At 25.3% G+C, this 11,124-nt stretch overlaps 5 protein-coding genes across 5 annotated transcripts; 1 reads left to right on the top strand and 4 right to left on the bottom strand.

Annotated features, from left to right (window-relative positions):
• Positions 1-134: 134 nt before the first annotated feature.
• LOC122855629 (cytoplasmic tRNA 2-thiolation protein 2) lies at positions 135-1,685 on the bottom strand. The gene is made up of 2 exons (XM_044157135.1): positions 1,546-1,685; positions 135-1,464 (listed from the first exon to the last, which is right to left on the bottom strand). Exons 1-2 carry the CDS (start codon positions 1,602-1,604, stop codon positions 135-137), a joined length of 1,389 nt encoding a protein of 462 aa, XP_044013070.1. The 5' UTR covers positions 1,605-1,685.
• Positions 1,686-4,595: 2,910 nt separating this feature from the next.
• LOC122855627 lies at positions 4,596-6,688 on the bottom strand. The gene is made up of 5 exons (XM_044157133.1): positions 6,520-6,688; positions 6,335-6,412; positions 6,032-6,254; positions 5,504-5,943; positions 4,596-5,410 (listed from the first exon to the last, which is right to left on the bottom strand). Exons 2-5 carry the CDS (start codon positions 6,395-6,397, stop codon positions 4,835-4,837), a joined length of 1,302 nt encoding a protein of 433 aa, XP_044013068.1. The 5' UTR covers positions 6,398-6,412; positions 6,520-6,688; the 3' UTR covers positions 4,596-4,834.
• A 63-nt stretch (positions 6,689-6,751) lies between these two features.
• On the top strand, positions 6,752-7,660 carry LOC122855628 (dnaJ homolog subfamily C member 30, mitochondrial-like). Its single transcript, XM_044157134.1, has one exon. It carries the CDS (start codon positions 6,954-6,956, stop codon positions 7,593-7,595), a length of 642 nt encoding a protein of 213 aa, XP_044013069.1. The 5' UTR covers positions 6,752-6,953; the 3' UTR covers positions 7,596-7,660.
• A 94-nt stretch (positions 7,661-7,754) lies between these two features.
• Positions 7,755-8,911, bottom strand: LOC122855626 (vacuolar protein sorting-associated protein 37B). The gene is made up of 5 exons (XM_044157132.1): positions 8,728-8,911; positions 8,498-8,598; positions 8,255-8,426; positions 8,100-8,182; positions 7,755-8,021 (listed from the first exon to the last, which is right to left on the bottom strand). The coding sequence occupies exons 1-5, from the start codon at positions 8,771-8,773 to the stop codon at positions 7,758-7,760; spliced, it is 666 nt and encodes a 221-aa protein (XP_044013067.1). The 5' UTR covers positions 8,774-8,911; the 3' UTR covers positions 7,755-7,757.
• A 782-nt stretch (positions 8,912-9,693) lies between these two features.
• Positions 9,694-11,116, bottom strand: LOC122855625 (hrp65 protein-like). The gene is made up of 4 exons (XM_044157131.1): positions 10,931-11,116; positions 10,581-10,773; positions 10,229-10,518; positions 9,694-10,155 (listed from the first exon to the last, which is right to left on the bottom strand). The coding sequence occupies exons 1-4, from the start codon at positions 10,954-10,956 to the stop codon at positions 9,888-9,890; spliced, it is 777 nt and encodes a 258-aa protein (XP_044013066.1). The 5' UTR covers positions 10,957-11,116; the 3' UTR covers positions 9,694-9,887.
• Positions 11,117-11,124: the final 8 nt, after the last annotated feature.

The following is an 11,124-nucleotide window of genomic DNA, read 5'->3' as shown; positions in this document are numbered from 1 at the left end:
TTTTTGCACATTATTATTATTTGTACAAAAGATAAGCCAAGTGTATATTAAAAATTTAAAAGATAATATAATTTTATTTATTCAATTAATTTTCATTGAGCTTAAAGAAGATAATTAATTTTTTAAAATATTATTTACAATAAAAAATCAGAAATTTCATTTCTCATATTTTCAAATGCTTTTTTTTCACGTATTGCATTAACAATACTTGTTAAATAATTATTTATAATTTTTTTATCACTAAATATTCTCCGACAAGCATAACAAAGATGTTTATTAATTTCATCAACTGATAAATCATTGTCACTATTATTTTTATCACCACAACTACCAGAACAATCACCACATTTTTTATTTCCATTTTCAATAATTGTTTTATCATCATTTAAATTGCCATCAATCATGGCTAGATCATGCTCAGCCAAGGAACCTTTTAATGACACAATTTTCGAAAAATTTGTTGCTTCAATTGCTGATGTTGTTTTATCAAAATGTGCTGTATCAATGTAACCCTCACACATGACACATTTATCAATAGCAACATCATCATTATTTTTAGATTTTGATGATAATTTTTCACCAGTACGAAATATTGCAGCAACAGTACCACCAAATTGTTCATCAAGATCAATAACAAAACTTTCAGTTACTCCTTGAATTGATGAGTATGAATTGTTTGATGATTTTTTCATTGTAAAACTATTTAATTTATGAATATCCATGTAATAATTTAATTCTTGACGTGTAAAATCACGCATTGGTCGAAGTATCATAACTCCAGTATGACGATCATCAATAAAACCAACATCTGATGATAATTGTGCACCTCTTCCCAATGAAACATTACTCAATATTGTCACAGCAAGTGATGTTGAGTCTTCATCAAAGAATATTTTACAACAATCAAAACATTTAGCAACTGTTACTATTAGCTTTTCTCTAATTTTATGGAGAAAATCTTTTTTTGATGTTTCATCTGTTAGATTATTATAAATATTTAATAATTTTTCATCATTGTCATTGATTGAACAAGTGTAATTATTAATTTCACGTAGATCTGGATTTTTTTCATTAAATATCTCACCAATTGACGTGACAAATAATTTAAAATCAAGTGAATTTGTTTGTGTTATTATTTCATTGATTCTAGCTTGTCTTTGTTCAATTGTTTTGTTTAATAAACAACCGTCATCAATATGAACAACATGAGTTTCAAATACAAGACGTTTATGAACAGATTCATGCATTCCAGCTCGAATTAAATTCAATAATGCAACTGAGCCAGATTCACCAGAGTATGCAACAAGCACTTTATCAGATCTTCTGACTATTTTTGATTTACCAAGTGTTGCACGAAATTTATGTGTTACACTTGTTAGAAAACAGGAATTACAATAAACATCTGAACCACGTAATTTAACTGATGCTTTTTCTGTTTTACATTTTAAACAAAAACAATCGTCTCTAAAATAATATTTTAATTATTAATTAATATTATTGTCAATTAATTAATAATAATAATATAACCTCAAAAATTATACTCACAATTTTATTGTATCGTCATTTTTTATCAGCAACAAATCACCACCATTTAAACTACACATTTTTTTATCAAAATTATCAACAAAAAAAATAACAAGTAATTTTTTAATAATATTTATAAAAATAAACGGGTTAATTTGTTAATTTACAATAACACGTGAATGTTTATTTACAAGTTTAAAGGTAAATTTTCATTAAAAAAAAATTATATACAGTAAAAAAAAAGATGGCCGACTTTTGTTCTAGCGGGAAAAAATATTAAAATTCGAAAAAAAAATTGGAACAATTACTAAAATTGACAATAAAAATTGTTTAAATATTAAATTATATATAATTCCTCGAGTAAATATTTATGACTACCACTCAAATATCTAGAGTTCATTTAAATTAATTAAATAAAAATGTGCCTAAAAATTTTATTTAGTATAAATAACAAGGGGCAAGAAATAACTGGATAATAATAATAAATTTATTCAAGTAAATACTAAATTAAATATATATAGAACATTATTTATTATTTTTGTTAAACCATTACAATACAACTTGTGTTTTTATTAAATACAATATTAAATATTAAATTAATTATAGAACTTTAAGTTCTAAGATTATTTGAATTGATATGAACATGTTCAACAGAAAAAATTAATGTGTTTTAAGTAACATAATATTTTTATTTTAAATAAAATGAAACTACATGTTCATGAAAATGATAATTACTAGATTAATTTTTATCTGAGTCATTATTATCTGGCATATAGCGACATATAAAGTTTGATTCACGTAATGATTCGTAAACATCATCATTAATTTTAAAAGAAGTAAATACCATAAATACATCAGGACATTTCTTTAAATTAGCTATTTCTTGAATACCTTCAAGGTTTACTTGTGTATTTTCAACATGCAAATATTTTAGATTTGGTAAATGTTTGAAAAGTTCAATCACTGAGCTATTAGTGACTTGAATGCAATTCGATATGTCAAAGTATGTTATTGTTTCGCTAAATAAATTTTTAATTGACTCATCAGTGATGAACTTATTCTCTTTTCTTGATTGCATTCCTTCAAGATCAAAATATTCTAATTGATTTAATTTATTAAGTGCAATTATACCCTTATCTGTTATACGTGAACCATCTATATGTAAATATTTTAAATTTTTAGCATTAACAACGAGATTTTTCAAGAACTCATCTGTAACATCATAAACCCAACGAATTGTTAAATCCTCGAGATTTTTCATATTCCCAACTGTAGTCATTAAAGCTTCGTTAACTTGAGAATACATCTGAAAGATAAATAATTTATTATTATTATTCGATTATCAATAAAAAACAAAGAATATTTTTTTTGTTTATTGTCAGTTGTTAAATTTATATTTACCGCAATCGATGAATCTTGTAAGCCAAAAGAATAAACTTGTTCAGATTCACATAAAATTACTAATTTTGTCAAAGTTTCACGAACTTGTTCAATTGATTTGACCAAAGTCATTGGTAAAGTTAAATCTTTACATTTCCAATCAATTGTTAATATTTTAAGATGAGACATGTTAGAAAAAACATCTTCAAAATCTTCACTTTCTATTTTGTAAAATGTTAACCAAAGTTCCTCGAGATTTGGACAATTAGACTTGATCAATGGCATTATTTGAGAATTAGGATATCCATATATACTTAGCTTTGTCAAATTACATCCACAAAGATTGATCAAATATTTTAAATCATCTGGATCAGTTTCATGATATTTAAAGGTTAAATTAGAAAAATTATATGCTGTAAAGCCTGAATCAACGAAATCATTACTCCAATCTTTACAAACTGAAAAAATAAAAATTATGATTATTTAATTATACAATTTTTTAAAATGTTTTTATTACTTACTTGTTTCAAGTTTTGGCTGACTAACGAAAAGTGAACGCATGCGCTCCATGCGTTTTTCACGTTGTTCTGAAATTTTTTTATCATCTTCACTTTGAAGTTTCAGAAAATCTTCCTCGCTAATACCATAATGATCATATTCATCATCATTGGTAGCTTTATATATCTTTGGAGTTACTGCACTTAAACTAGATTGATATTTACATACTTTGCTTGGGGAATTGATCTATAATAAACGAAAAAAATTTTTTATTTAATTTAGTTAACAAACATAACGATTACAACAATTAAAAACTGACAATGAAAAATATTATAATTCAGTACTTACTTCGTCTTTCGAAATTGATTTAAATGTTTCAACCCATTGAGGATCAAATACAACAGTCTCCATATTTCAAATTAATCTCTATATAAAAAAAAATCAATGAATTATTTAATTGATAACAATTTGTTAATAATTATTTTTTTATTTAATTAAAGACAAATAAATTTATTTAAAAAATTATTTGCACACCTTTTTTTTCTTTGCACGTTAATAGAAGGACTACACGCTATAGAAAGACCAAGTCGAAAAGAACGTCCTCGAGTCACGACAAGTCACGACTACGATGTCCAGAATGTCTAGTATATAATCCACGTGATGTTCGAACTGGTTTGTTTTAAAAAAAAATGTACAGTATGTGTTGCTGCGCACTATTGTTTGTTATTGTTAATTAGTGTAATTATTAATTTCATGTACACATTTTTTTAACAAAATTATCAACCATAAAAAAAAGAACAAGTCATTTTTAAAAAATTTTTATATAAATAAAAAAGTCAATTTGTTAATTAACAACACGTATCAGTGAAAGTGAATATCAGTGAATATTTACAAGTTTAAAGGTGCATTTTCATCGAAAAAAAATATATACAGTAAAAAAAAGATGGCCGACTTTTGTTTTAGCGGGAATAAATATTAAAATTCGAAAAAAATGTTAAAACAATTACTAAAATTGACAATAATAATTGTTTAAATAATAAAATTACTTATAATATTTTTTGAGTGAATATTAAATGACTACCTCTCAAATGTCTGGAGTTTATTCAAATCAATTAAATAAAAATGTACCTAAAAAGTTTATTTAGTACAAATAACAGGAGGCAAGAAATAACTGGATAATAATAATAAACATATTCAAATGAGAACATTATTTTTTATTTTTATTAAATCATTACAATTCAACTTGTGGCTAATAATATTAAATTAATTGAACTTTAAGTTCCACGGTTATTTGAATTGATATTAATATTATCAATTTTCGTTCAATAGATAAAATTAATGTTTTAAATAATTTTTAAATTTAATATTTTTTTAAGATAAAATGAAACTACATGTTCATGAAAAAATACACGCAATAATAATAATTAGTAGATTAATTTTCATCTGAGTCATAATCAGAATCTGGTATATAGAGACATGAAATTTTTGATTCATTAAATAATGATTCATCAAGATCATCATTAGTTTTAAAAGAAGTATTAATCTGTAAAAAATTATCAGAACCTTTTCTTAATTTAGCTATTTCTAAAATACCTTCCAAGTTTACTTGTGTATTTGTAACATTCATAGATTTAAGATTTGGTAAATGTTTGGAAAGTTCAATCACTGAGCTATTAGTGACTTGAATGCATTTTGATATGTTAAAGTATGTTATTGTTTCGCTAAATAAATCTTTAATTGACTCATCAGTGATGAACTTATTCTCTTTTCTTGATTGCACTCCGTCAAGATCAAAAAATTCTAATTGATTTAATTTATTAAGTGCAATTATACCCTTATCTGTTATACGTGAACCACTTATCCATAAATATTTCAATTTTTTAGCATTATCGACGAGATTTATCAAGAATTCATCTGTAACATCATAAGGCAAACGAATTGTTAAGTGCTCGAGATTTTTCATATTCCCAACTGTAGTCATTAAAGCTTCGTAAACTTGAAAATACATCTGAAAGATAAATAATTTATTATTATTAATTGATTATCAATAAATAATATTTTGTTTTTTTTATTGTAATATAGTTGTTAAATTTATATTTACCTCAACAGATGAATCTGGTAAGCCAATAGGATAAAATTTGTGAGTTATACAATATGAAAATGCTAATTCTGTTAAAGTTTCACGAACTTGTTCAATTGATTTAACCAAAGTCATTGGTAAAATTGGATCTTTACATTCCCAAAGAAGAAACATTAATTTTTTAAGATGAGGCATGTTAGAAAAAGCATCTTCAAAATCTTTACTTTCCATTTTGTCAAATGTCAACAAAAGTTCCTCGAGATTTGGACAATTAGACTTAATCAATGGCATTATTGGACAATATCCATTTACATATATCTTTGTCAAATTATATCCACAAAGATTAATTATATATTCTAAATCATCTGGAAGCTGAGTATCAAACTGTTGATAGGTGAAATTACAAAACTTATATGTTGTAAACCCTGAATCAACGAAATCATTGCTCCAATCTTTACAAACTGAAAAAATTAAAATTATGATTTAATCATACAATTTTTTTTTTATTAAAAATTATACTGTTAATTTTAATTTTATTTTATTACTTACTTGTTTCAAGTTTTGGCTGACTAATGAAAAGTGAACGCATGCGCTCCATGCGTTTTTCACGCTGTTCTGAAATTATTTTATTATCTTCATTATGTCGTTTCAACAGATCTTCCTCGCTAATACCGTAAAGATCATATTCATCATCATTGGTAGCTTTATATAATTTTGAAATGTTTGGACGTGCCCTAAGTTCATGTTTACATACTTTGTTTGGGGAATTGATCTATATAAAACAAAAAAAATATATTATTTAATTTAGCAATTAAAAACTGACAATGAAAAATATTATAATTCAGTACTTACTTCGTCTTTCGAAATTGATTTAAATGTTTCAACCCATTTAGGATCAACTACAACAGCCTCCATATTTCAGATTAATCTCTATATAAAAAAAATCAATGAATTATTTAATTGATAACAATTTGTTAATAATTATTTTTTTATTTAATTTAAGACAGATAAATTTAATTGAAAAATTATTTGCACACCTTTTTTTTCCTGCACGTTAATAAAAGGACTACACGCTAATAAGGCCAAGTCGAAAAGAACGTCCTTGGATCACGACCACGATGTCCAGAATGATGCAAATCCACGTGATTTTCAAACATGTTTTTAAGACCTAACCCAGCCTGACCCAACCTGAACCGACGTAAAAAAAAAAAAAAAAAATAGTACAGTGTGTGTTGGTGCGCGTATACCTGCGCATTGAACATTTATTTATTTATTATGTTACAATATTAATTATTGTTAATAATTAAATAAATATAAAAATAGAATAATATATGATAAAATTTTAAATTGACCTTGAACAATACAACAATCAACACATTTACCTCAAAGTTGATGGTGAAAAAAAAACAAATAAACATCAATTAAATATTGTTAAAAAAAAAAAAGCTATACTGTATATTTTTTTTGGAGCATGAAGTGTCAAATAAAAATACCATGGAGTTCAATGTTTACAAAAAACATGTCATCAAGTGCAAAAACAAAAAATTATTATACAAATTTAGATTTAACAACAAATGCCACACAGGAAGAAGTTAAAGCAGCATATTTTAAATTATCAATGCAATATCATCCAGATAAAAATAATTCTGATGAAGCTAAAATTAAATTTCGTGAAATATCAGATGCATATGAGGTACTTGGTAATTTTAATAAACGTAAAAATTATGATCGTGGTATTAATGTTAAAACAACAGCATATAAATCACATCAACCTGGTGAAAATATTAAAACTGAAGATATAACTAAAGAAGCATTTCGTGCAAGGTCAGAAATATTTCGTCACAGTAGTGCTTTAAATAATCAAAAAATATATGATTTTGATGAATGGACAAAAGCACATTATGGAAAACTATTTAGAAGATCTCAATTTGAAAAACAAGAGCTACACAGAATGATGGAAATTAACAAAAGGTTTTCAGATAGTTCTGATTCTAAAAATGAATTTCCAGCTGTAATATTTGTTGTTGTTGTTTGTTTTATCATGGTAATGTTTGGTGCATCAGTTGATTCAAATTTTGATTATCCAGAAATAAATGAAAAAACAAAAAAATAATATTCATTATATGAATTATAGACAAAATGTTTTTTTCTGTAAATAGTTATGAAAAGAAAACTGTAATAAATAATTAAGTAGATAAATTAATAAATGTTTCAAAATTATATATTATTAATAATAAATTTCACAGTTTTATAATTCTTTTTTTTTTTTTCGTTTTTAAAATGGTCTGTATGATGGAGGAATTGGCATTGGCATACCAATGTCACCAAGTGGATATGGAACAGCACCAGGTGCCATGCCAGGATAATTACTTGTTGGATAACCAGGTGTTGTTGTTGTTTTCATTGTTGATTTTCTCATTAATTCACGCATTTTATCAATTTTTACTTTTCTCAAATGGACTAATTTTTTTCTAATTAAAAATTTCTCAAGAAATTCATCAACAGCATATTCACCAGAAAGAAATGTTTCAGCTAATTTCTATTTGTTTTTTTAAATAAAACAACAATAATAATTAATAAAAATATATAAATTTGTTTTTAATTTATAGAAATTTACCTCTGTTTCTTCTTCAAGTTCAGCAGCAGCTGATTGTAAAAGTTCAAGTGCTGACTCAACAGACATAGATCCAGATTTTTCCTCTAAAATAAAAAGATAAATAATAATTGTCTTCTAAGTATTATTTAACAATTAAGTTATTTATTTAAACTTACTTAATAATTCACGTTTTTGACGAGTATTTTCACCTAATTCAATGCCTTTTTCAATCAGTTCACTTATTGATCTTTTTCCTTCTTCCAACTGTGGCTGTTTTGCTAAATTTACCTCAGCAAGTGATCTATTGCTTGCCATTAATTTTTCTTTTTCATTATCCAAGTGTTTAAACTGTCAAAATAATAACAATAATAATTAATTTATATGAACAATATAATAAAAAAAAATTTACAATAATTTACATTTGAAAATTTCATGTCAGCAATGATTGTTTCAATTTTTTCATCGTCATTTAGAACATCTTTTAATTCTTCAGTTGTCAATCTGTTCATTTTTTGTGATGCTGAAAAAATAACAAATAACAATTAATTGTTAATAATATAAAGTTATTATTATCTAGGTATACATCAACAACTGTCAAAAAAAAAATTAAAGGGCATTTTTAATTTGTTGATAAATCATTTTTAAATACCTTCTTCAAGAGCTCCCATTAAAACAGATGATTCTAAATTTGCCATTATGTTTGTTGGTAAATAAAACTCAATAATGCAATTATTATTTATTATTATGGAGTACTTTTGTTATTGTTAATAGATATTGATAGATATGATGATGATGTTGTTAAAAAATTGCTGATGATTTGGTGCTGCTGTGTGTGGTGAATGTTGATACTATTTTGGTTCATACTTTTGCCACCAGCTAGATAAAAAAAAAAAAACAAAAACAAATAATCAGCTGACATCAAGCAACTGTAATCAACACGTGGGTGATGAAAATTTATTATTGTTTATTGCAACAAGTAAAATTAAACTAAAACTTGATTATAGTAAATATATAATTTTTATTTGTATAATACGGATGAGTTAATAAAAAAATATAATATTTCAAATAAAATTACAACACCTTCGTTTAATGAAATAGATAATAAAGTAGTTTATAAATCGACTGGCAGTCATTGTTGTAAAATATAAATATTCTTTTTTTTTTTTTAGATATACAAAAGTCAAAAATACAACAATTGACTATTTTAATTATGATTGTCTGGCTGAAATATTCATGTATGTGCCACCATTTGAAAGACCTGAAATTGCATCGTGTATGCAACAATTATATCAATTATAATTAATTAAAAAAATAATTTATTAATGATAATTGATATAATTATTTTTTAGTATGTTAAAAATGGAAAAGAGGCCTTAATTCTTCTTGGGGTAATGTCAAAAAACTTAAACAAACTCATTGGGAATATGATGACTATCCAACTCGTTTGGAGAAATATCCAACACACGATGGACAATCATAGTTAAAAAGAAAAAAAAAATTATACCAACTGTTTTCAGTTAAAATAATATTGTACTGAAAAAAAATAAAAAAAAAAAATAAATAAGTAAACAATAATAAAATGTTAACTATTAACTTAATTTTAATTTCGTTGGCATCACTTCAATGGTATACAAATTATTATAGATACTAGTTATGTATTCAGAATTATCAAGTGATTACTTAAATTTATTGCTAGCTGGGTAGGTTGAATCTCAATAACGGCATTGTAATTATCAAAAGAAGCATTTTTTTTTCGTTGTCTTCTGTTATTAACTCGTTATTACTGCCAGCTAGCTGGTCAAGAAAGACTCAATAGATTTTAAGACTTTCAAGACTCATACAAGACTCAATTTCTTCTTTAATTTTGTCTTGAGACTGTTTTTTTTGTTGTTGAAGAGCTTCTTTATTTTTTTCATAAACATCATCAATACTTTTGAATAAATAACCATTAAAGTCACGTGCACTATCTGTTATCGCAAAGAGTGGATCAATAACGAAGTCGTTATTAATATTATTTATTTGTTCCACTGTTTTATTTTTTTTGACGGGTGTGACTGTTAGTGGTACAATACATGATCTAAAACAAAAAAAAATATTAATAAAAGAAATTAATAGACAATATTAATAAAAAAAATATCAACAATAGTTACTCGTGCAAGAAAAAATTGTTATCAGTACAAGCTGCTACAGCAGCTGTAACTGATTCCACATCTCTGAAGACAACGGTGCCTTTTCCTTTGGGAACACCGTCATAATCAACATGAACATAGGCTTTTTTTATATGCCCAAATTGATAAAATGATTTGAGTAAATCATAGTCAGTGATGTTTTGTGGCACATTACGGATTTTAATAGTTGTTACGTGTGGCACTGCTGTAACTTTTATTTTGGTATCTACAAGTATAGTTCCATTGAGTTCTTTGCTTTTATTAAAATTTTCCTGTAAAGAATACCATATTAATAATATATATTTTTTGAACAATTAATAATTTAACTACTTACCATGTAGAGAAATATACAGTTATTTGCAATATCCTTGTAATGGTTAGAAATTTCACCAATCGGTCTGAATAAAGCTAAAATATCAACAAGATTGGTATTTTTTCCAATATTATCAATTCTGATCCAATTATGCTCTTTTGTTTCTACTGTGTTAGAAGGATACCTTCTCCGTAGATCCCACTCATCAGGACACCTATAATCACACTTTAAATTTAGATACTGATAACAAAAAACAATATGATATAGGTATATCTATTAAACAACACGTGGTTAAAAACAACACGTTGTTGTCAATATTATCATCAAAAAGACCATATGTATTTTTTTAATACTTTGTCGGTAAAGTATACCTGCTAAGACGACGAACTCGGGGCATATTTTTATTATATAAATTTGATTGATATAAATATTGATAATATGACAAAAAAGAAAAAAAAAAGATTCTAGACGAACTTGCTCTATAACAATATGTACATATTGAAAATTGAAATAGTTAGCGAATAGTCAATAGATAAGTACGAGCAAGCACGAGCAAGTACGAGAG

Source organism: Aphidius gifuensis, linkage group LG4 (genome assembly GCF_014905175.1).
Source record: "Aphidius gifuensis isolate YNYX2018 linkage group LG4, ASM1490517v1, whole genome shotgun sequence".
NCBI classification, from domain to species: domain Eukaryota; kingdom Metazoa; phylum Arthropoda; class Insecta; order Hymenoptera; family Braconidae; genus Aphidius; species Aphidius gifuensis.
Note: the sequence above shows the minus strand (reverse complement) of the source record. Positions and strands in the feature narration are given on the sequence as shown.

What these genes read in the sequence shown, in the direction of transcription:
- LOC122855629 (XM_044157135.1), bottom strand. Translation starts at nt 1,604, where the DNA reads ATGTGTAGTTTAAATGGTGGTGATTTGTTGCTGATAAAAAATGACGAT. An exon ending in AATGACGATACAATAAAATT is followed by an intron (nt 1,465 to 1,545) that starts GTGAGTATAATT and finishes ATATTATTTTAG; the next exon opens with AGACGATTGTTTTTGTTTAA.
- LOC122855627 (XM_044157133.1), bottom strand. Translation starts at nt 6,397, where the DNA reads ATGGAGGCTGTTGTAGTTGATCCTAAATGGGTTGAAACATTTAAATCA. An exon ending in AATCAATTTCGAAAGACGAA is followed by an intron (nt 6,255 to 6,334) that starts GTAAGTACTGAA and finishes TGTTTTATATAG; the next exon opens with ATCAATTCCCCAAACAAAGT. An exon ending in TCAGCCAAAACTTGAAACAA is followed by an intron (nt 5,944 to 6,031) that starts GTAAGTAATAAA and finishes TAATTTTTTCAG; the next exon opens with TTTGTAAAGATTGGAGCAAT.
- LOC122855628 (XM_044157134.1), top strand. Translation starts at nt 6,954, where the DNA reads ATGAAGTGTCAAATAAAAATACCATGGAGTTCAATGTTTACAAAAAAC.
- LOC122855626 (XM_044157132.1), bottom strand. Translation starts at nt 8,773, where the DNA reads ATGGCAAATTTAGAATCATCTGTTTTAATGGGAGCTCTTGAAGAAG. An exon ending in AATGGGAGCTCTTGAAGAAG is followed by an intron (nt 8,599 to 8,727) that starts GTATTTAAAAAT and finishes TTATTTTTTCAG; the next exon opens with CATCACAAAAAATGAACAGA. An exon ending in CTGACATGAAATTTTCAAAT is followed by an intron (nt 8,427 to 8,497) that starts GTAAATTATTGT and finishes TTATTTTGACAG; the next exon opens with TTTAAACACTTGGATAATGA.
- LOC122855625 (XM_044157131.1), bottom strand. Translation starts at nt 10,956, where the DNA reads ATGCCCCGAGTTCGTCGTCTTAGCAG. An exon ending in CGAGTTCGTCGTCTTAGCAG is followed by an intron (nt 10,774 to 10,930) that starts GTATACTTTACC and finishes GTGTGATTATAG; the next exon opens with GTGTCCTGATGAGTGGGATC. An exon ending in ACTGTATATTTCTCTACATG is followed by an intron (nt 10,519 to 10,580) that starts GTAAGTAGTTAA and finishes TATTCTTTACAG; the next exon opens with GAAAATTTTAATAAAAGCAA.